The sequence below is a fragment of the Pleuronectes platessa genome, chromosome 8, assembly GCF_947347685.1.
Source record: "Pleuronectes platessa chromosome 8, fPlePla1.1, whole genome shotgun sequence".
Classification (NCBI taxonomy): domain Eukaryota; kingdom Metazoa; phylum Chordata; class Actinopteri; order Pleuronectiformes; family Pleuronectidae; genus Pleuronectes; species Pleuronectes platessa.
The window spans coordinates 26,014,418-26,038,945 of NC_070633.1; the positions used below are offsets into that span (position 1 = coordinate 26,014,418).

Below are 24,528 nucleotides of genomic sequence, written 5' to 3' on the forward strand. Positions count from 1 at the left end.
GACTACAATATTTGTCTATAGTAAAATATGAGTTGATGCAATGTCTCCTCATCCTGACCGCTGGCAGTGAGGTGGGCCGGCTCAGTGGCGATGAGGTCTCAGCCCCTCTCTGTTCTCGGACGTCCTCAGAAGCTGCTTCGGTGCCGTCCTGTGTCTCCTTGGCCTTCATCAACGCCGGGCCTCCTCCTGCGGGGGGGGCGTGTGGACTGTGTGCGGGCGATGCTGCCGAGCAGGGAGCAGCTACCGGGCTGTTGCTGGTTCTGGAAGGAGACGCCTGGAAGTGAGGAGGAGATTCTCTCCCTCGACTCTCGGGTGCGGTGGGAGCGTCACTTCCTGCACTGCCGTTGACTCGGAGCAAACCGTCCGCCTGCATCAGAGGACGACAGGCGCCATGTTAGTTTCTGAATATCCTTTTTCTTTTTGGTGTGTTTGTCCTTTTCTCCATGTTTTGTATGTGCAGAACCAGAAGAACCGGTCTATTTATATTGGTCTTTTCTAGGTCTAATGACCACTCAACGCTCTTTACAGTACAATTATTACCATTCACCATTTTCCACACACATTCATACAGTGCATCGTGCATTAATTTATGGGTGAATGATATCACACTCAGCCAAGTTCAGTTGTGCCAACATGGAACTGGACTGTAAACTCTTAAGGAACTCAAACACATTACAGAGTACTAGTAGGAACATCCAGGGAAATACATGAGGACATACAGCAAATCTGATAATAATATGAAAGATATTAAGATAGAAAATGTGCTGCATATAGAAGCGCTGTATGCAAGTGAGTGTGAATGGGTGAATGTGACTCTAAAGTGCTTTGAGTGGTGAATACATTAATACCCTCCAATTATCATTATCAATTAAAGGAAAACCAGTTCAACATGCTGAACCTCTGGACTTGATTTATCTCTAAAATGTTCGGTTATTACAATACTCATAATGTGTACCATCGCGTAATAAATCCAGGTCAAAATGAACTTTAATGAAAACTTTCAAACAAACCCTACAAGTAATAAAAAACTCAGTTTGCTCATTTGTGCTCATTACCAGCCCCTCGTCTCATCGGCCATTCACCGGGCTCACCACGCCGCTCAGGCCCCCGTGACAAAGACCCAGTGATGTATGTGTGAGGAGCTCCTATAGTGAGCGGTAACTTAAGACACAGCGGTGGAGTTGGGTGAATGCGGGCTCTCGGTCTGCGCCCCCCCCGCCCTCCACCTTCTCATCCTAACCCGCGCAGCCTGTGTGGGCCCTCTTTGTCTGCTGGGAGCCCACTTCACATCGAGAGGACCCTACTTGTCAACTTCTTAAGTCAATAGGGAACAGAGGGCTCCATTCAGCGCCGGGCTCCGCTCAGACTCCCCGAACAAGACATTCCAGAAAAGCGGCCATGCTCCATTTGGTCTGATAATAACCCCGCCCCTCCCCTTCCCTCCCCTCCCCGCCACAACAAAACATGAGATGGCATTTTGAATATTTCCATTTGGACGTTTTTTTTCCAGGAGGAGAGGAAACGGATCCTGTTGAGAGAGCTAAATTGAAACATTACATGCTTCTCCTGTGAGGGGGAAGTCTTGTGTCCTCCGGAGAAATCAGTGGGCTGGTCACCATGGCGGTTCTTTGGCATTCTAATGTAAATGCCAAGACAGATGGGGGGGGAATTTACCCATCAGCTCAGCCAGCACTGGAAACTCACCACAGGCAAAGTGGTTGAGGCCTCGCCACTGAACCGTAGACCAATCATTTAATTAATCGAAGAGGAAAACTAGAAATAATGTTAGAAAATTAGGCAATTTAAATTAAGTATCATTACAGCAGGACAACCAAAGTACTTCCTTTAAATACAAAACCCCCTGTTGCTATGTTCACACCTGTGTTCACACTACGGAGAGTTCTTCAGCAGTTTGGAATCTGCAGCTGGCCTCATTTTATTTTGAAAACTCCAGGGTTGCATTGTAGCATGAATGAAAACCCACATGTTCATTTAGAAGGTGCTATAATCCAAAGTGTGTCACAGCACCACAGATGCTTCCACTGCTATTGTCGGGAATCAAACCCCAGGTGGTGTTTGTTTAACTGGACCTCTGTCTGTGGATATGATGATGAGCATCGAACTCACCTTGTTGGCCCACGGTTCAGCCGCTCTGCCACGGGACTCGAAGTAAGGCTTGGGCGCTAGCAAAGGCACCGGTTTGGGCGACAGGGCTCTGGTGCACGGCGGCTCGGACGAGCGCGAGCGGATCTGAGGCCGCTGGTGAGGCGAGGACAAGTCTTTGGGAAACTCCTCGATTCGGGCCTCGAGCGTAGACGTGAACTTTGGAGCCGGGGCCGACTGCTGGCGCAGGAACCTCAGGGGCCCGTTGGGGTCCACGTCGAAGGGGTCCGGCGTGGTCGGGGAGCAGGAGAGGGAGAGAGGGAAGGGCGAGCAGGCCAAGGAGGGGTCGGCGGAGATGCTGCGATCCAGGAGCTTCGGCAGCTGCAGGCGTTCCAGGATCGTCTCGCTGATGGAGAACCGCTGGGCGTAGCGCTGGAGGATGACGGACGCCTCCTCGGGGGTTCTGGCTCGTCTGTAGGTGTCTCGCAGGTCCTCCTCCCGACGCTCCCTGGTCACGTGAGGAGAAGAAGCACGAAAAGATAAAGAGTGAAGCAAAGATTCGATTTTTTCTACTTGCAAAAGACACGTTCTTCCATTTTCTTTTTCTTCCCCCTATAGGAGAGATACTAAATTAAACCCTAGGAGGAGTCACTGTCACCTTTACGCCTGCTACCGGGGATTAGGTTGTAGACCTACTTTTCCACCGCTCTCATATAGTGGAATAACAACAAGACAAAATACTCGTCCCACTGTGTATCACTTACTTTTCCTCCACTATCTCTCTGTACGTCTTGATGCTTCTCCTCCTCTGGGCGGGACAGTCGTCTCCTGTCAGCAGATTTTCCATCATCTTCCTCTCCTCCTCCTTCTTGATCAGGTCCTGAGAAACGCTCTTCCTCCGATTCTTCCATCGTGCCAGGTCCTGCCGGGTCCACATGAAACACAGAGAGAGAGAGAGAGCTTGGCTTAGAAGTGATGGGAGACTTGCAGCAAGTCTGTGGCTCCATTGAAAACTGGTTTTAAGTTGTGTAACTGGGGCACAGCAAGAGGTTGCAGGCATTAAAAAAGCACTGCTTATATCTAATGAAGCCCAACACACCACAGAGACCAGAGATACAAACTGTGCAGATTAGACACAATTCTCACTGGACTTAAATGTTGTCTCACACCAGCAAATAAAAAAGAGACACTCACGTCCTGCCAGTGATCGTCCTCCTCCTTCATCATGTTGTACTGATTGTGCATCAGTTCATGACGCACCTGACTGTGAGGCTGCAGGATGCCCTCGTCCTCACCACGCATGTCGATCATACTCACACTCCTGAGTAGGAGGCAGAGAGAGAGAGGGAGAGAGAGAGAGAGAGAGGGAGAGAAAGAGAGGCAGAGAGAGAGAGACAGAGAGAAAGAGAGAGGGAGACAGAGAGACAGAGGGAGAATGATGATGACAAACTTCCAGAAAAGGACAGAAGCTTTGTTTTAAAAAGTCAAGATTGGGTTTTCTAATGCTGCTAGTCCTTCTATTCATTTCACTCAACTCATTGTACTGCAAGCACGGTAGTGTACGTTTGCCTGTCGGCCATTTAATCTGTGTCACACAGTCTTGTGGACACTGGGAAAATAACACTTTGACCCCAAAACTAAAACTTCTGAAGCTAAACTTCCAGTAAAAGCAAAAACACTCTTTTCACAAGATTACTTTTGTAGAATTCAATCATGAACCAGTGGCTCAGAATCTGACAAATGCAAAGATAATCCCAACAAAAATGTCAGAAGTAAAGGAAAATCCCATCCCAGTACAACTCCACTCTGTTAGTACTTTTTGATCCGTCACATATTGTTTTATGTCACATTCAAACATTCATTTTATACAGGAAATGCATAAACATTAAATACGTGAAGACAAAATTAAAGAAAACCTTCAGCTTCAGATGCAGGTAACTGTTGTTATAAAGCTTTTAGTAACATCCTGATGTGAGTATATGAGATGCAACATCACGTATATTTCAAACAGGCAAAACAGTGGTTACAGAAAGTTTCACACTGATCTTTGCATTTGTAAAGTCAGTGATGTTAAAGCATCGATTTACAGACAGGACAGTGAAACGCAGCCTCACTGTTAGGAGCATGCAGCTGGACTGGCTGTTCATCACACAATGAGAACGGCTTTAGTCATTTTATTCTTGCCTTTACAATTTCCCACAAGCCACAATTCTCACAATTGTGGCTTGTGGACTCAGAAATTGATGCAAATAGATGAGTTGGTTGAAAATGAAAAAGAGAAGCAGAGTCAAACATGACAGTATTTTTACTCTGACACTCTGTCGATGAGATAACTGACATGTTATTTCTATTTTAAACTTTGGACAGTAGGATTAGTGAAGGTACATTTATTTATTTACTTCTGTATTTCAGTCGTCTCTGGGTAATTAATCATCTTTCTAATTTTGAGAAGCTGCAGGTTTATTCATCAGCTCTTCGCAGCATAGGACATGACCGTGATATCTTGTATTTGATTAGAGATGGGATGTCAGGAGGTTGCATCACATGAAACAAGCAGCCGGCAGAAGCACTGTTGTGATTTAAGAGCCGTGTAGTTTAGTAAGTTCCCTTCAAGGCCACTGCAGCAGGCACCGAATTAAATCAGGGAGGAAAGGACGGATTCCAGCTTCCTGACTGTCAACAAAACAAAAACTGGTTCCTCGAAAACGTCTTAAAGATCAAGAGTCCTGGCTGTGAACAAGTCATCTCACTGATGTTTCTATAATGTTTTTAGTTAAGTATTGAAGGTTTTATTTTCCATGAGTAGAAACCTTTTTAAAAGAGACTTACTCAAGCTGCATGAAAGCAGATATCTGCATAAATTACTGTCTTTACATAAAACATTTTGGTCTATTTATTTCACTCTTCAGTAAAGTTATATAAATGTATTCAGCTCATGCAATACAGATTTCACCTACAAATTATTTTAATTGAGCTACAAGACAAATTCAAGCTCTAATTATTGATATTCTGCAGGTAATTCCAGTGTTAACAGCCATTTTAGATACTTTATTTTACTCATGCTACCAAAAGTCATTATTGCAAACGTAAAAATAATAAACGTGAGGATTTAATAAAGCTTTGTCAAGTAGGGTTTGTTTGTTTTGTCGTGCAGAGCAGCGTCGTGCCAGGCAGCCGGGTGGTTACAAACACAACTTACTGTGAGTCATCTGACACAATATCTGTGTGGCTGAATCTACAGAAGGATGGAGAGAGAGAGAGCATGGAAAGAGAGAGAGAGAGCACAACCACAAATGAACACACATACACTGGAATCGTCCTGATTATTAAACACAGTGTTGACAACGAGGAAATCAAGACAAATACAAAATACGCAGCAGATTGTGTTGATAAATAATGTTTTAAACAAATGTGTTCCCATGGTTTGCACAGTGAGACTCAAACCAAACACCAGGGGGCAGTCTCATCCAAAACACAAGTAGAGCATAATATAAATCTACTGCAGCACTTGCAAACAAAAACACTGCTGACGTTCAACAGATGTGTTCAGCAAAAAAACTAACTGCAGTATAAAAATAAGCACATGCATCTTTTATCAGAGCGACATGAAGGATGTGGCTTCTCTGTGTCTGTGACCACGACTTGTAGGTTGGGCCTGAACCACAAAGGAGCTTCCTCTGTGAAGCTGGACAGACGTGAGACAGAGTGCGGCTCCACATGAGGAGGAGGACACTAAATAAAGACTCAGATGGCTATTTGCCATATTGTATACGTTGTAATTATTTGAAATGTAATTTGGTAGAAGATGTCTGCCTGTGACATGGAGGGAGGGGGGGGGTTCCATTAAAGCCGATTTCAATATTTAGCTTTGTTGTCATACGGGGAACGACCGGCACAGACAAACAACTTAACAAGCACAGATTCATTTAGATCAATTTAAAGCAACACTGTGCAACTTTCTTTTTACTTCAAAACAGCAACTGTAAAATAGTTTGACTTTACTCTGTGTAACTTTGGTGAGTTGGTACGATTTTACAGTGGAGGCTCCACTGGTTAAAAAATATGAAAACTATTTAATTGTCGGATACGTAGCCCGACAGAATCAATCACTACCCACAGAGGGCGCTGTTACTGAATAAAGTCACGTACCGTTGCTTTAAATATGATGAATGAGTGAATTCCAACATATTCTAGTGATAATCTGGATGAAACCGGATAAGATTTAATTCAACATCAAGTGAATTTGTTTTCCTATTTTGGTTTCATGAAAAGATCAAAGATATAAAAAAAAATAACATCATGCGTAGGTAAAAAACCACACTGTTTTTTTTCTTATTGAAATACTTAAAAAGCAGAAAAATAGCGATGCATCAAGGAAATCACACGTTTCCATGCGTTCATGGAACAGCTTTATAACAATGAGACTTCATCTTAAAGTTGGTGAGTCATCCGTGCTCATAGGAGCGTTGCTGAGGTCAAGGTCACATGCTGAGATGGAATCACGGGGAAAGTGGATCCCTTTGGTTAAACAGAGATTTTCTTAGCTCTAGTTCCTAAAGTGTAGTGTAGCTGCTGGACGGGGGGGCTCACGTTGCAGGTAGATCGCCGTGAAACCAAGATCCTTGAGGGTCGTCACTCTCACTCAGGGCCCGGCCCTTTCGTCGGCCCTTATTGGCTGTTTCTTTTGAAGTGGTTGCAATGGAAGCAGGTGCAGGAAGGAGGTGGGAGGGACTTGGGGTGCGTTTGGGAGAGGTCAGCGTTTGACAGGCCAGCGGGGCACCAGCGAGGCCCTTGCTCCCTCCAGCTTCCTCCCGGTCCGCTGCAGGTGAATGTTTTCCTGCCGGAGTCGTGGATTGGTGGAAGAGTTCCTCGGAGCACGAGCGAGCCGGCGTGCTGCGGAGAGCAAAGCAAACTAAAAACGTACTGCTGTCTGGTTATCATCCTCTATGTCATCAGACAGCATTCCTCTGGAGGAGTCAAGGGCACATGAAGGATTTTCTAAACATAAATTTAAGGAAACAGCACAGTACGGTCACTGGTCCGTCCGTCACAGACTGGAAGGGGAAAACAAAATGGAGAAACAAAGCCAAAGAAACAGATGAAAAAAACGCTCCGTTGTTTGTCACCTACTTTCTGGGAGAATTATTATTGGACTGTAAATATTCCCAGAATGCACAGCAGAGTGAAACACTGGCCAGCTGCCGGCAGTGAAAGGACTGGGCTTCGTTTCCAGCCCACTCAGGGTCTGGGAAGGAAGACGGGCTCATTTCCTTACATCCTGAGGGTGGGTCACATGTTGATGTTCCCTGTGAGTGGGTTTATTTGTGTGTGGACACGTACAGTGTGTTTTTGTGTGTGTGAAGGTTTGTGCAGGTTTTGGCAGACGTCAGCCCAAGTGTCAAAAGAAAGGAAAGGCCGATAATTAGGGCTTTTGTTGGCTCGTTTCTTGTTTTTGATTTTATCAGTCAGAAAAAACAACATAATCACATCATCATTTTCATATTAACCCCTGGATATCACACGTGTGCTCATGATAAGAAACCCAGTTAACAGTTAACAAGCAGCAGCACAGGGCCGGAGACAGGCTCCACTCGTCCGTCCAAACAAACCCAAACAAACATCTCAGCCTTGTTTTGCTTGCAGAAAAAAAGAGGATGTAACGAAACACAGAAATGTCGCTGTGACACAACCCTGAAGAAATCACAACAGCCCCGGCCTTATTTTCCCTCTTGAACAAACACCAGCTGGAACCAACTGAAGAAGCTCGGATCAAAACACCCAAGAAATCTCACTTTCTCCTCGGCAAACAGCAAAACACATGTTAGATCTCTACTGAGGAATTCCTCTCACTCCCTTCGACATGCCGACAATCCAATCAACACCACAACATCGGTGTCAAACAAACAAGCTGCAAACTGGAGGCATGGCTGTAACACCCCCCCCCCCCCCCCCGCCCGACGGGACTGGGAATGAACAAGAAAGTGAAACTGACATGTTTTCATGGAGCCTCAAATCGCACTAGACGTCTGAGATGCAAAATATAGAACAGTTTTTCCTAACAACTCCTAATCCTCACCTTGTTAGCTGACACACACTGTGAAGTTGCCTGGCCCTCGGACGAGCCTGCTGGGTAAAGACTTTGCACAACAACAACGTGTTCCTCTCGCAAACTTATTGTCGGGCTGCTCGGGGATAAGAATAGCAGTGGAAGCGATGACCTGGTAATAACAGGGGCACACAGGGAAGTAGCCGAATGGAAACAGCAGCTGGGACAAATCTGAACTGAGGAGAAAGGTCCTGGCAAAGAAAAACTGAAGTGTGTGGATTATCCTCACTGACGGGAACAGATGTGCTGCAGAGGACAGTCTCAAGTGCAACTCTTCCAGTCGTTGAAAAATGTAATTCACTCTGCACACTGGGGTCTCAGAGGTGGTGGTGAGGCAGCAGAACCAGAGATATCATCCTTTTTAATACATCACATCTATTTTTACCTGTCTAAACCTGGTGCCTACATGACCCACAATGCAACCTGACCACTGTCAGTTTGCCTGCAGGCTCCAGTGTGTTAAATCGTGTGCAGCTTCAGAGGTCTGGTAAATCTCACTTCTGTCAAATTCCTCAAACTAATATTCTTTTTCTTTTTCTAAACATCCGCAGCCTAAATCTGCCTCAAGTGACATTTGGGAAATATTTCAAAATCAGACACCGCACAGCTTCAGATGACATATTAAGTGTCTGAAGGAAACTCAGAAGAATCTTCATAGAAACAATATGAACATATAAACTGATAATCACACTATCAATAATGACTTTGTTGATGATTTCAGGTTAAGAGAAAGAAAAGATGAATGAAGGTGAAGACCTTTGTGCAGAGGCGCCCGTCAGGTGTGTACTGGTGTCGGCGCGGGGCTCTGGGCGGGGCTGGGGGACGCTACAGGGCGGAGGGTCACTGCTCCTCCTCCTGTTCGCCGCGTGGATCTCAATGCTAGGTATGGAGACGGAGCCCGGCCCTTCATCCTCCCGGTGAATCTGTGGCTGGGGTTCAAGGGGCGGGGGGGAGGATGGACTCGGGGTGTCTAAGCTACGGACTTCATCTGGACTGTTGGATCAGCCATTCACACACATTTGATTTGATCACATTGGAGCGGAATTAGCAACAAGGACATGAAGGTTATTGCATGGTGACAACGACACGATGAGGGAAACACACAAATGTGTTGATGGACAATTAGGTGCAGGTAGGTGGTAAAATTAGGGTTAAAGGGGGAAACACAAATAAACACAACAAGAGGGAAGGAGGTGGAGAAGGAGGAAAAGGAGGAAAAGGAAAACAATAAATACAAATTAATAAAAAGGACTTGATGATGCAAAAATAAAATGGTGGATGACTTTAACCAAGGGGAATGAGAGATCAGCAGCAAACAATGGGTGATATACACACACACACACACACAATCTCCCTGCTGTATATCCTCCTACTCACAACCATAGACCACAGGAGGTAAGATCAAGACCAAGTTCCTGCTGTCCTCCAACAATTATTCATCCAAAGCCTCACAACATTAGCCCTTACAACCCTAACACTCCCTTTCTCCTCTCACGCCCCAACAACAACATCGCACACTGATCAAAAGCACATCACTGAATCCACCGAGCCAGCAGGAATCTGAGAGTTCAAACACATGAGATCCACTGAGGAGCAGATGCTTCAAATATAAATACGATCCCAGAGCTGTCGTACATTTAGCCTTTTTGTCCATGTACCATGTTTTCACACTTGTGCTTCGATGGGAGTCAGAAACCAGAGGGAAGCTCACATCTGGCCTCGATCAGCCCCCCCCCCCAACTGAGCTGCACTGGACAGAAAGAAATAACCAAAAGCTGAAATGTGCAATTTGACTAAGTGACAGCTTGAGCCACACAATCGTCTAGAATTATGCCTTCCTCCACCAATACATCACTCTGTCTAGATTAAATCTACTATTTCAAACATCCAACTTGCAGAATGGAGACGACATCATCATAACAGATGCAGATTTACAGGTGAGAAAAAGTTGAATCAGCTAAAATCCTTATTTGAAAGAAAGAAATAAATATCAGGCAAACATAAGTTCATGTTTGTATAACTTGTTCTGTTCACTAAGCTCCTACACTCCTCATCACCAGGGTCAAGACAGTTTGCTCACTCTGCACTGTGTCTAGAAAAAAACACAAAATATGTGAGATCGAGCCAAAATTTACCAAAAAGCGTAGGAGTTTGTTTGTTTAATTCCCAACTGAATAATAACATATCTTCCCATCGTCATTTTAAAGTCTCTCCGATTCCTCGCACTCACCTGAGAGGTCTGTCTCCCCCTACAGGCGAGGTGGCAGTACTCCAGCTCTTGCGTGCTCCCTCCTCTTTGTCGTTTTTCTTCTTGCGCAGCGGCGTGGGAACGTATCCACTCTGGTTGCTCTTGTTGGGAAGGTACTGGTTGAAGGGCATGGCGGTTCGCAGCTCGCTGACGGACGTCCGCCGCGCAGACATGTCGTCCTTGCGGATGTCCGGCGCCTTCCTGTGGGGGGGGCCGTCGGACTCTGAGTCGCTTCCACGGCCTGTTTCAGAGCAGGAGATGAAGGGATGAAGGAGATTATTAAGGGTGTCATGGAGCCTTTACTATGAACATCGCAGATAAATCATTAAAAATCTGATTTGTATTTAAGAGGCATTGACAGTTAAATATAGTTTATTTTCATAATGTAGATGTGAGGTGAATAATACACTAATTCAATTTAAAAAGAGTTCTAATCTCTAAACTCTGATAAAGGTCACTGACTGAAACCTTGTTCAACAAACGTATTGAAAGGGAAATTCAACAAAAACGTCCATTTCCTGGATGTTATGAATATCAATCTATGATAACTGGAAAACAACTTAACTCTACCTTAACCTCCAACTTTAAAGATAGTTTGAGATTCACAAAATATTGAAATAACAACAAAACACATTCTTTTTTGCATTATTCTACTGATGAAACAAAAACAAACAAACAGACACAACGTCCTTGGTGGAGGGAGTTATGTCAATGTGCTGTAGCTGAACAGGAATCTTTGCTGCATTTATGACGAAGGATATGAATCCACAGTGTCTCATGTGTGTTGCAATACTTTCTGATTGATAACAGCTTTTGAAAATTGCCTGTGATTCCCCTTTAAGCCTCCGAGAGGGAAACGAAGCACTGAGGCTGCTGAGTCATGGTCAGAGACAGACAGGGAGCGAGGGAAAGAGGGAGGGAGAGAATAAATAGTAAAAGAAAGACGAGGAGCAAGATAACTATTGATTAACACTCAGACTTCCCCTCAAAACCATCAGGTTATACAGGCCTACAAAACATTATAGTGCCTTTACTGTGTTATTATATGTGGTGCATTCCTGCGGCAGAACATAAATCAGCTCCGAGCAGGTTGACGACCCAACACAAAACAACCAACATGAATCATTACTATATTTGTACCGTGCAACTCATGAAGACTAAATTCTAGCCTGCAGCTCGGAAGAATTCACTTAGGATGCCATCGTGTCTGTGTGAATCAGATTCAAACACTTTAATGTCAGTGGAAACACCTGGATTCACAGAGGGGCATTGCTCAAGGACCTTTCCTGCTCGGAGTCTTAAATTCCTCCGCTCTGATGTGATCCTGAGAGCGCCTCACTGATGACATCACATGTTTATAATTCCAGGGATCTACCCTAAGCATACCACTCATCTCCACTGTCATTAAGGCCTCTTTCTGCTCTTTCCACTCAACACTCAATACGTCCAATCTGCAGAAAACGGATACCTGCCATGCTTTACCCAAGGTCTCCCAGAAATTCCTCTGCCCAAGATGTGCAGCACATGTGCTACTGGAATCCCAGTGGAGGCATGTGGGCTCCATCTATGACCTACGAATATATATGACTTAATTTATATATTCTCCAAGTATAAACCCACAATTTCAACCCATAAGAAGTCTCCAGTTGGTTCTGAGCAGATACACGTGGAGGAGGCGACCGCAGCTATCGGTGGAAATAAACGTCACATTTTGAACTCGTGAAGAACCTCTCGTTCTATGAATAGGCTTTTTGTTTTTTTATGTGATCCACAGAGATTGACAGAACGAGGTCCAACAGAGGCCTTGAGTTATCCGCACTCCCCGACAATGAATGGTTCAATTATGCCTCTTAACCCATCAGCCGGAAACATGAGTGACTCTGCCATCCGAGTCCATCTCTAAGGAGCAGCACATGTCTTCACGGGGTCGGGCTCGTCTCCCGGCACATGTGGTAACACTGAAGCCGGAGCGTTTGTCCCGGGTCGGTGCTCATACTGTACCGGAGCTTCAAAAGAATCTTATTTACATCAATAACCGTCAACATGCAAGTCATGCTACACGGGAAAAGGAAAAGCAAGGCTCCAGTTCAATGTGGTTTGAAGTGACTGAAAAGCGGGAACAGAAAAAACAAATGAAGATCGACAGAGATACACTGAAAATCTCAGAGAGCAATAAAGTGAAATACATGATGACACCTTCAAGGACACAAAATACGATTCCAGTTTTTCCGATGATGTGACACAGATGTGCTGAGCTTTTTGTGTGGCTAAAAGAAGCCTGGTTCTAAGTATGTGTTGAAAAACCCACTTATTCCCAATTATTATTTATGCTGCTCATTCTTTGAGGTCAACCCTAAAAGGATGAGGAGGGGTTGGAGCTAATGTCAGCTGACATTGAGAGAGAGGCGGGCTGCAGGCAGGTCACCAGTGAATCATAGGGATGAGATTTGGTCCTGAAAGTTGGGTCCATAAAATGTTCGTGGCAACTAACTGGGAAAACATTTTTCTCACGTATAGCCACCAGGAAAATATCTGGACTAAAGTGCAGGTCTAAAGCAACTAGAGACAATTTATATATATTGGAAATTTGAAATCTGATAACTGTACAATATTTCCCGCGAAACCCTTAAACCCATCTTGGTGCCGTCATTCAGGTTTTTATTCAGGTTTCAGTGACCCTTGGTTTCTTCCTACACAACTATAGTAAAAGAGGAGGATAGATTAAAACAATATTAGAACCAGGAGTACAAAGTGCTTCTTTTATCAAAACTGTCTCCATCGACAAACTTTGCCCCAAACAAAAGAACGTCTCCAATATTGAATTTCTTTTCGGAGATCGAGTAAAACTCATTTTTCCTGTTTCCTAATTACCGTCAGGGTGAATTCGGTTTGCAGGTCTGAATAGTGAAAGGTTGTTTTTGTCTGAAAAGGCCGGGGCAGCGGAAACCTTCCCCGGGTTCAGCCTCTGTGCCTGTTAATAAATGGATACTCTTGTTCTGGGTGTTCTCAGAGTCGCCTGTGATTGGTTGATAACATCATTGTTGTTCCCGGTCTCACTTTTCTCACCTGTGCCTCCTGGGTCTGATCCCAACACTGACAATATGAGAATAATGGTCAGGGCTTAGAAATATGATCAGACGGGTAAATCTCCGTGAAACAGTTTGAACTAAATTAATGTTTAGGACCAAATAACTTCAGCTGAACCTGACCGAGTCACAAAGAGCTTTAGGCCACATCGGTTTGCTTTGCACTTCCCTCAAAACAGAAATGCAGTCTGGCAGGATGCTCGGCCTCTCTCTGTATTTAGTGAAATGTTCTTTACACTTCGTCACCAGTGCTGTAACCTTTAAGAGGCCGTCAATAAAATGTAAAATGGTCACATTCGAATGCAGAGCAGCAATCAACAGCTCCCAGTGACGTGCAAACTGTATTTTAACTTCATTTACGACTCCAACACACAACATAAAAACGTTTCTCTTGACCTAAACTTTAAATATTGTGTAAAAACTGTTGCTTTGTAAAACTTTACATGCCAATATGAGGTTGTCTAAACTTATTTTATGCAACCTCCTTAAAAAAAACACTGAAAACTGAGGAGATACTGGATTGTCAAGGATATATAGAGAATAAAATGTACAAATCGAAGAAATACTAAGGAGGTAAAGGGCATTTATACATTCATTTCTTTGTTTATTAAGTGATATCTAAATTCATATTCCTAAATCCTATCAAGGATTAACAAAGAGCCTCTGTTCTATCTTCTGTCAGGACAATGAGGATATAATAACATATGGAACTGTGTTCTTTGTTCGTAGGTTCCGTCATCGCTGACAGATGAGTCAAGTGTCAGATCAAAAAAACCACTAAAAGCCTCCATTCATTCAACCGCACCTCTTTCTCTCCCCTGTTTCTCTGGATGAGGACGCTTCATATCTCTCTCTCTCTCTCTCTCTTTCTCTCTCTCTCTCTCAATCATCTCTTGCCGCGCTTCAAGGGAACCATCAAACAGCCGTAGCCCAGGACCACAGGCACAAACACTCAGCACAGAGGAACTGTTGTGTGGATATCAATGGCAGGACAGGAAATCCTCAGTGACAGGTGTCAAAACTTGCAATGAGAGAATGCATGCTTGGCGATGCGTATTAGTGGCTGTGGCGTCCATTCACTCACATACATGTTACAGATAAACAAATAAACCCACAAAGAGTGTAGTTTAAAAGAGATCTGGTTTCTCAGTGTTCAAACTACAGCTGAAAGTCTTGACGAGTTGTTATCTCAGTCACGGGACACTGATTTGCCATGTGAATGATAAATTATTACACAAGAAAGAAATGTTTCATCTGAAGGAAAACAAACAGACACATGGTTGTATTTCAAATCCTTTCACATCCAACAAATTGCATCATTTGAGTCAGAATTGGTAATTATCAGAAGGTAAAAAACACAAATCTAACATCTTGTGTTTGACGTCTGCTGACACAGTCATAGGACGTAATCTTGTTGGAGCCTTGTGTGAATATTGCATAACTGAAATGTTTTAAACGAGAAAGAGAAACAGATGTGACAGACTGTGTGTTATTGTAGCTCAGCTTTTTGACACTGCAGATTGACAACAGAGGAAAGGAGCTCATTATATAATCCAGGTCAAAGGTCAGAAAGTGTCAAAACACAGGATCCCTGATATGTAGAATTTCTAACTGCAGATACAGACACTTATATCCTTTATAGTTCCAAGTAGCTTCACTGCGGCAGCACCACAGGCACAAACTACCTCATTCAGTGCATGTGTCTATAGCCTACATTAAATTTGAATCAAATTAAATCAGCACAACCTGCTCTGAATTTCTTCCCTATAGCTGTTGCATTAAATAAAATGAAACAATGGCCATACATTGACTTGAAAATATCACTGAGACCTTTCACGTTTCTCTTTTGAAAAAGCCTTTGACTGAACACTGGGAGTTGTCCTGTGAAAACACCCGGGGGGTGGGGGGGGGGGGAAAACTACAGGCTTAACTACAGTAGCTCTACGAGGACAATGCAGCCCATTTATCTACACACTGTATCGGTGCACCACAATCCAGCCAAACAAAACAGCCTGTACCGAATTACATCCCTTCCTCAAGATAAATGCCTGTGACTAACACGACAAAGGCTATTCAACGGATTTCAACCTGCAACCTTTTAACAGTCTCTTCTACTACATCCCACATTCCCAGTACAGTGTCTCGTACCATCGCTGCTGCCGCGGGCGACCAGGACGTCTGGCGACGGGGTTTGACGTGAGCGTGAGCCGAAGGAGTCCAGGCTGTCGAACGAGTCCTCGCGGCCGTGGCGTGGGGGGGAGAGAGAGTCGCTGCGCTCGGAGTCCCAGCAGTCGATGTAGCCGCTGTCCCGGATGCTGCGTTTCGGGCTCTCTGCCTCCTCCGCCTCCTGGACAAGCACACACACACACACACACAGACACAGACACAGACACAGACACAGACACAGACACACACACACACACACACACACACACACACACACACACACACACACACACACACACACACGTTATAAAGAATACACAGGTGAGTAAACTGCACATGTACAAAAGAAAGAAAATGACCAAAGATTTCCTTTGAATAACCCTAGAATTAACTAAAACTCAACTTGTGCTGGACGTCCACTTCAAACATCTCACACTAACATCTCACAGTGTTCCCACATCCATTTATCCATCATCCTCTGCATCTTCCCCATCTTCTCTTCTGCCTTCATCACTCTCTCTTCACCTCGCTGACCCCTCCCTCTGTCTGTCTACAGTTGGAACATGTCTGTGCAGCTAATGGGAGGTGGGGAGAGGCCTTTCCTGTCTACACAACAACTTCCTGTTCCTGACCCCGGGACCATCTGTTATGCAACTCCCAGACCCCCCCCCCCCCCCCCGACAAAGTCTTTATTATGCTTTCAAGAAGGCTTTACTACTACATCATCTCTGTGTGATTTATGTCTTTGGTGAAGTCATGACATCACAGAGTGAGGGTGCACCGCTAAGGTTTGTGGATGGGTGCAAAAATATCCTTTAAAATCCAAGGTTCAATTCTGAGATCAGTTTTCTACTACAGTTCAAGTTCTTTTCATTTGTTTATTTCATCACTGTCAGAATTTTTATCCAAAGTTTCAGGTTCTGTAAAGGTCCAGCTGGGGAATCACCTGCTTCTTCCTTTTCCACTATCCCAACATCCAGTTTCCAGTTAATAAGCCCTAGGAGTGAACTGACCGATTCAACCTTAAATGTGAGCACCTGATGTGCTTTGCTTAGATTTTCCAAATCCAATTCCATTGTTATTTTTTCCTTTTGTTTCATGGAGACGTGGCTTTGTTTTGCTTCGACGTGTTCACATCTGGGGAAGTGGTTGTGCTGAGTTGGCAGTAATTCCCTCGGTTTTTACAGAAAAGCACAGGGACGTCACTTTGTGGAATAAATTGCCATGATGAGGGTGACATCATGGCGAGAGACTTGCTGTCAGTGTGTGTGTGTGTGTGTATATGGGGCCTAATTAACCTTCGCTTTGTTTTTCTATCACCAGATGTGACTCGACAAACCTTTCGCATCTGTGACAGCAGGCCCTCGAACTCCTTCAGGTCCAGCGTGGGCCCGTTGTAGGAGGTACAGCCGTTGGCAGCACGTCCCAACCAGTAGATGGTGATTAAAACCTAAGGCACAGAAAAAATACATTATGATGACATGAGACATTCCTATACAATGGTATTTTGGATAAAATGTAACAGCCCGGATGCACAAACACATCCCAACACACAAGTTGAGCCTGTGTTGGTGTTAAAGTTCATATTCGAACTATAACGACCTTTTAGAATTTTAGTTTGAAAAGTCAGAAACACTCCAGACTGTCTGAAGTAGTCTTCCTTGAGATCCAGCAGAGGGCGCTCACTATCAGCTTGACCTATTGCTTGCCCTCTTGACCCCATCAACATGGTAAGACAGTAATGTTATGATGTATAGCAAGGAAAAAGGAGGGAAGCTAGCAAATAGCATCCGAGAAGATGCTGTGTGGTCGTGTTTCGGGTTCTACGCCGTAGACATAACGGACAAAGTTAACACTGATTGAAACATGCAACCGTCTTTCTCTTTACATTAAAGGAAGATAAAAGTGCTTCAGGCAAAACACTACAACAATCCTCGACTCTGTTCCGTTCATTTTCTCCATCTACAAACCGACACAAGCTGGTTTCCTGGCCCCTACAATCCAGCCTCTTTCAAAGAAGTTGCATGTTAGTTCGAGGCGTCCTGCACAAACATGACAAGACCGAGTCATTGTTCTGACCCTGAGAACAGGCTCAAGCACTTTCACCAACATTGATCAAACCTCCAGGCACCAAAGTGATTTATATTCTCCTGTAGACCCACTTAGCCCAGAGTGCACGAAAGACCAGGTCAGTTTCATCTCCTTCCAGCACCATAATCCAGTGGAACCAGGAGCTGTGTCTTACTTGTGCCTTGAAATGGTGCCGACTGTGATGGAAGAACCAAAGTATGGAATTAGCCAAATGACCGAAATGCAGAATGTACAGATTGGCTGTGTCCACTGGGAGAGCTGCACCTGTAGCCCTGTTGGCAAAGTGATGTCAGCCATATTGACCGTGTCCATGTCAACCAGCACTCCACTGGGATTGCTTTGATAAGAAAGCTCAGCGTGGTTTAATGTGTTCATGTCAGTCGTCAGTGTAAACACACCGGTCAGCTGATCAGAAGACACACAGAGACTTTCGTCTAACAGAGGGTCAGCCTAACTACATCTGGGAGAGATTTCAGTGTCTCTTGCTCAAGGACACGTCCACATCACACCTGGAATCAAACCAGAACTCTATTAAAAAGATCCAAACTGCTGGTTTGTCCTTCATCTTCATATCAAATAGCTGCACATCTTGCTACCGCACGAAATGCCACTAACACAAAGAGAGCTGTGCTAAAGCAGTGCTGCACTTGCTGTGGTTGTGGGTCATCATCTTCACACTGGAGTACGCAGAGCAGCAGATTGTTTCCCTGTCACCAGCACAATGAACACATCCGTGCCAGCTCCCATTGGAAGTGGGTCAGCACCAGCTGTGTTTCGGTCCTTTACTACTCTGCTTTAAACGCATCCATATTGATCTGTACTCCACAAACACAGCGGGGGGGGGTACATGCACGATTGCGCTCACATGATTCTGACATGCAACATCAAACTTGGGCTAAGCGACAGTGGATGAAAGAAAACACATCCGGGGGATTTCTGACTGACTGAAATATAACTGACAGGCCCGACAGTCACATGATGCACAGTGTCACACTTGCTCTGCCACTTGAGAATCAGCAGCTGTCCTTCTCTAGCAGATGTGGAAAGACCTGTCAAAGAGGTTCCACTGAAAACAACAGTCATCTCTTTGTTTCATGTGCAAACACACTTGATCACAAGTGATGCAGAGGCATGAATCAACAAAAAAAAAACATCTACAATGTACACACACACACACACACACAAAACACACACACAAACCTGCCCCAATCCACAGACGAGCACTTCCCAATATTAGGTACAAAGTCCCTATATCCATTATTAAAATGCACAAATGCACAACCCCCCCTCCTGTTCCCACCTGCAACAGCTAAACTGTCATCTCATGACTCCAGCAGAATTCCATCCATTCACGCGATACCCTCTTTGTCCCATCTGTTTGCTAAACAACACCTTTTTTCTTTTGTTTACCACATCAGCAAATTTCACTTGGTGCAGTTCCTTCACCTCTCAATATGTGACGTGCAGCAGAGACAGCTGCTATCAAATCCTGAGTCTGCAGGGTAGATCCACAGTGGAGCCGCGACTCGGAGCATCAGCAGCTGCTGGAGGTTCACAGGCCGTTTGTTTTGCTACTGCTTGTAAATTCTGGCTGAGCTGTGGCTGTGTGTTGTCAGCTGGACGAGCTAGCAGCCGCTGCCAGCTCTGCAGCTCGACACAATAACTTGAACAGTGCACGGCAGCATCACAGAGAGAGAGAGAGAGAGAGAGAGAGAGAGAGAGAGAGAGAGAGAACGCTTTGACTGCAGAGTGGGCAGGGCTACTGTTATGTGTTGGACTTCTTAAAGCAGCATTATTAGGAGCAGAGGAGAGGGATGATGAAGAGCAGTTGAGGGGAGCAGGTATGAAATGAGTAGGTATTGAGGATTAAATATTTCTAATAAAACAAAAAGAGGCACAAAAAAAAAGCAGCTGAGGCACAAATCAAGCGACTAAGTGCAGATAAAGTAGAGTTACAATTACCTTCTATTTATTCAATTGATATAATTAGTAAAGTTATGTGTGTAATATACAGTAGAGACAAAGAAAGAAGACCTGAAGAAACACATTTAAACTGGGAGGGCAGAACAAGTCAAACTGGAAAGACCGGCACTGATATCAAAACCATGGACTGTGGTCATAAACCTCTTCTCCTCCATGTTTGCAGACGGGACATGGACCAAACCACAAAAAATCTAAGTACGTGTGAAATAAAATGTTCTTAATCTGTAAGTAGTGGCAGAAAAATGTGTAATGCATCTTAATAAAGTCTATTTCAAAAGCTGGTAAAGTGAAATGTGTGAGACGGGGTCGATAGAGGAGATGAGGTCTGCATAGAGGAATCTAGAATAGACGAGACAGAATGAATGGAATTCCACATGAAGTATTTAACGACACAGAGCTGCTGTGGGATGAACAGAAGTGGTGGAGCTGGAACAGGCAGCTGAAATAAAGGATTACAACCGCAGCACAGACACAAACACAGGGCTGTTTCCTTCCAAACGTACACTTAGAACACAAGCACATTATCCCACTGTAATCCAGAAGAGTCACTTACATTCTTCAGCTTTCGGCTGCAGTCACTTCCCCTGGAGAACGAGACAGAGACACTGAGTTACACAACGATAGCAGCAGACACCTAAGATGCCCGAACTCCCACATATCCATGCAAAGCAGCAGCAAAAAGAAAACTGATCAAAACTATGTGGGAATCTGTGGTGAGTTCAGCCCACGCAGGGAGAACTCACCGCCTCAGTAACTCAGGGATTCAATCACAACATACAGTAGAAGAATATTCGTCTAGTTTCTCTGATTCAAAAAGTGTTAGGATGGTTACAGCTGCTCTCTTACACTGATATTCATCATTTTTCATTCTTCATTTCTTTTTTTTGACAGTGCGTCTCAGTGGCGGTCAGATGCTTTGACTGCCAAGTGTAGTGAGGGAGGTGCAGTGCACAGACACCACAGCCGAGGCCACTTAGCGCCACACGTGCTGCCAAAGTGACAAGACTGTGGATCGTGCGGCTTGAAGCTATAAATGGGAAGTGAAGCAGTTAAACTGACCCCAGCACACATGGTGTGGAACTGCAATGCACTTTTAAGAGAATAGATGGAAATACATAAACATGCATAAAGAGATATGACGACATGAGTTGGAAGAATGACACACACGAGAAGCTAACTTTTCAAAGTCAAATATGCAACAATCCACAAACCCTAAGGCACAAAGTTTAAAAATGTCTTTTAAGTGAGAGGCAACAAGGAGCTGCCAAACCCTTCTGGACAAGTCTATGCACCCGAGTGAAGAAATGTGGTCATCATTATGCTTTAGTCTGGATTATGACCAAAAGACCAATCACACCAAAACCAGAAAGAGTCAAACTTTTTTTTACAGATATAAAGTTCACTTCAGGAGCAGGTATTAACAAACAAAATACTTTATAGAAGTAGATTGAGGCTTCTCTATTCATTTGAGTTAAATCACAGAATATCTGTCAAAAATAAACAACAGCATTATCACTGAAATATAAGAATATGTCTTCTTGTATAATATATCCCTTCTGAGAAAGAGCAAAAATACATGTTAACATCAGGGGAGTTTCCAGAGCCCAAGGGTCACAGATCCCAACTCACTCAACGTGCAGGTAAAAACCTAAATTGCAGTTGCATGAGTTTTCCATAACAGCAGTGAGCGAGGGAAGAAAGGAATGTAAGACGAGGAGGTGAAGAGCGAGGTGACAGCAGCTGGAGGGAACATAGTGTCAGTCCTCTCCTTCCTCCTCCTCCTCCTCCTCCTCCTCTCTTTGTCAGCCGACTAGATAAACAGTGCGACAGGTAGACAGCTTGTCTCTGCTGTTACCTTGCAGAGGTGAACCTGAGGGACACATGCAACAGATTCCACCAGATATGAGATCACACTCAGGGGCCAGGCCAGAGGAACATCTGTCAGATTCTACTGTTGTCTTTCCTGAGACTTTAAATAACATCATGGTTACTGAGGCTGACAGAAACAAACAGTATCGATGACAAACCAAAACCTTTATTAGTTTTGTTTTTGTCATATTTGGAGATAACCTACAATAGTTAAAGGTATTGCTTTGACTTGATTCTTATTTAAAAACCATATCTTTATACATAACATTTACTTTAAAGATGTGCAAAAAGTGTAATGACACATCAACGATTTTTCAGATTTCATGAGACAATTAACAATGAAAATCAGACTTTGTTTTTTATGCTCATTTATCATCCGTGTTCTCTTTTAATTAAATGCTTGCAGCAAAGTTGTATCATTAAATGATAATTTTAATCTAAAATATAATAATTAAGGTCTGTATTAATGTATTTTTTAAATCTAGTCAAGAGAAATCTGATAAAGTTCTCAACTGGGCTCCATGCCGTGTCAGGGCTGGTTAAAAAAATTACTATGAATATCACAATGTGTATGACTCTATGATGGAGCAGACAAAAAGCAACTTACTACTGATCAATATTAAATAAATCCTAAAGACGTGTTTTTTCTTTTCCATCACACCTATTTCAAAACCAGCTGTGATGGAAATCCATTTTTACACATTCAACAAAAAGGTCTCCTCCACCTTCCTTCACCTTCCACTTCTGTCCGTTTCCATCAACGAGCAGGGGGACAGGATATATTTCAGGCCTGAGCTCACAGTGTTCCACAACCTGTCTTGTCTTTACGCCCTCCCTGTCCCAAGCTGTCTCCCAGAGGAGCAAACACCTGTCCGGTGCGACGCGGGGGGAAGCAGGGAAACTGCTGCAGGGAAAGAATATCCTGTACGACAGATGTTACACAACAACTGGAAATAGAAGCGGATCCACTTAAACAATGACAGCGATATTTCCTCTCGGGTCTGGGATTCCTTATTCCTGACATTTTGAAGAGTGGAACCTTTTTCTCAGAGTGTGGAAATCATGTTTCACCGAACGATATGAACCACTGCAGCTCACTGTTCTTTACATGCTTTTGTAATGAGTATTTTAAAATAACACAGTCTGTCACCTGATTTAAAATCTGTTCTACATGTTTATTGGTTGAAGGGGAAAAACTACATTTATTTAATAAGTGATGAATTGTCAATATACCCTTTATTTATGCAGACAAATGGGGATAAAAATAATTCCTTGTACCTTGTAAGAAATTAATACCTCTACCTCAAAAGAGTGGGAGGTAAATCCTAGATGAAAGCTTATGTTAAGTTCCTCTATTTATTAATTCAGAATGAAAAAACACACAATCTGGATTTGTTTAACTTTTGTAGACCAATCAGGGAAAAAATGTATTGCTTTGAAAAGTTAAACGTCATGATTTCCTTATTTACAATAAGGCCAACGAGGCATGGGCTATTACCTTTACTGTAAACTTGCACACATGCTCAGAGTAAAAAGATATATAAATACTGTAAAGTACACAATCACACACACACACACACAGCCTCTCAATCATGTCTTTGTCCAAACAGAGCCGGTGGAGCAGCTCCTCTCTTAGCTAACATTAGCTCCGTCCTCTCTCCACCCTCCATCTCAAGCAGGACCTTTCTGAACCCTCCAGTGAATGACGACACATTCACATTAAAACATAGAGTTTATATATAACAAAAAAAAACAAGCACATGGCTTTTTTACCAAGCAACAAAGTGGGAGCTGTGGTTCTGTGGGTGATTTAAAGCTTCTTGTTGTATTTGGACAAAGACTGGTTGTGTAGAACAGTTATGCCGTTGTTGCTCTGCTGACACACACTCGTACAAACTTCCATTTACTCCCATTTAGTTGTTTGTGTTTGCCCTGAACTGGTGTATTGTCCGATGCAGAGAATGACTGACAGCGTGTCTGACAGATGTGACACACAAAGAAACACACAACCAGTGTTAGGGACAAGCCATCTATTAACACACAACTGAAGTGATCATCATCATCATGAGCGCTCAGTCACAACCACTTAATATCAACACAACTCTCCCTCTATTCTAAACATTCATGACATGTACTCAAAAGCTCAGGAGGGTTTTGGAGCTCCCTTGGCCCTGCATTGGTATATAGATCTAAAATAAATTGTTATAACTCTTTTCCAATAAAGTTTGTATTTTCTTTTCAATCTGGATGAAGAGATAACACTACTTTGTACATGGGGATCAAACTGAAAGGCTGAAACACACACAGATCCACACACAGTCATTAAGCAGGGAGGTAACAGTGAAGTCTTACTTGGCGATGGGGCGTGTGGACGTGTCCTGCAGGTCTCCAGGGTCAAACAGCTGGGAGCCTTTCAGTCCCAGTTCCTCACATCCTCGGAGAAACACACTGAGGTTGTCCTGCACCAAACACACACACACATTTCATAAGGGTTAATACACTGCTTGCAGACACACAAGGCAAAGCAAGGTCAGGCTCATTCACTGCTCAGGGTCTCAACTGAGATGATAAACACTCTCACGGTGAAATATATTGTAGAAAACATATAAGTGGCATTTGTTTTGGTGTTTGTTTACACTAGAAAAGTTGAGTCTGGCTTCACACTGTTGCGTCAAACATAAACACACACACGTAATCACAGGTGAAGAATTACCTCTCTTACTCTGAACCTAACATACACCCGACTCTGACCTCTAAGACCTATGCACTGTCCAAACAGTTCTTATGGTGCAACAAATGCCCTCACAGTTAAAGTCAACAGTTTTAAGAGAGAAGCACAACAACAGTTCCACAGATATTTAGATAAAAGTTCAAGT

At 43.7% G+C, this 24,528-nt stretch overlaps 1 protein-coding gene across 1 annotated transcript in view; it reads right to left on the minus strand.

The window, feature by feature from the left end:
* The window catches only part of LOC128446262 (LIM and calponin homology domains-containing protein 1), a 73,693-nt gene that overhangs the window by 10,634 nt on the left and 38,531 nt on the right, over positions 1 to 24,528 (minus strand). The window contains exons 4-15 of the mRNA XM_053429265.1: positions 24,005 to 24,111; positions 20,337 to 20,367; positions 17,049 to 17,159; positions 15,692 to 15,890; positions 10,440 to 10,698; positions 8,966 to 9,202; positions 6,694 to 6,996; positions 5,303 to 5,338; positions 3,298 to 3,424; positions 2,868 to 3,025; positions 2,128 to 2,611; positions 59 to 367 (exon numbers count right to left, since the gene is read on the minus strand). Coding sequence (XP_053285240.1) covers positions 59 to 367; positions 2,128 to 2,611; positions 2,868 to 3,025; positions 3,298 to 3,424; positions 5,303 to 5,338; positions 6,694 to 6,996; positions 8,966 to 9,202; positions 10,440 to 10,698; positions 15,692 to 15,890; positions 17,049 to 17,159; positions 20,337 to 20,367; positions 24,005 to 24,111 — 2,361 coding nt within the window. The remainder of the gene's footprint in view (positions 1 to 58; positions 368 to 2,127; positions 2,612 to 2,867; positions 3,026 to 3,297; positions 3,425 to 5,302; positions 5,339 to 6,693; positions 6,997 to 8,965; positions 9,203 to 10,439; positions 10,699 to 15,691; positions 15,891 to 17,048; positions 17,160 to 20,336; positions 20,368 to 24,004; positions 24,112 to 24,528) is intronic.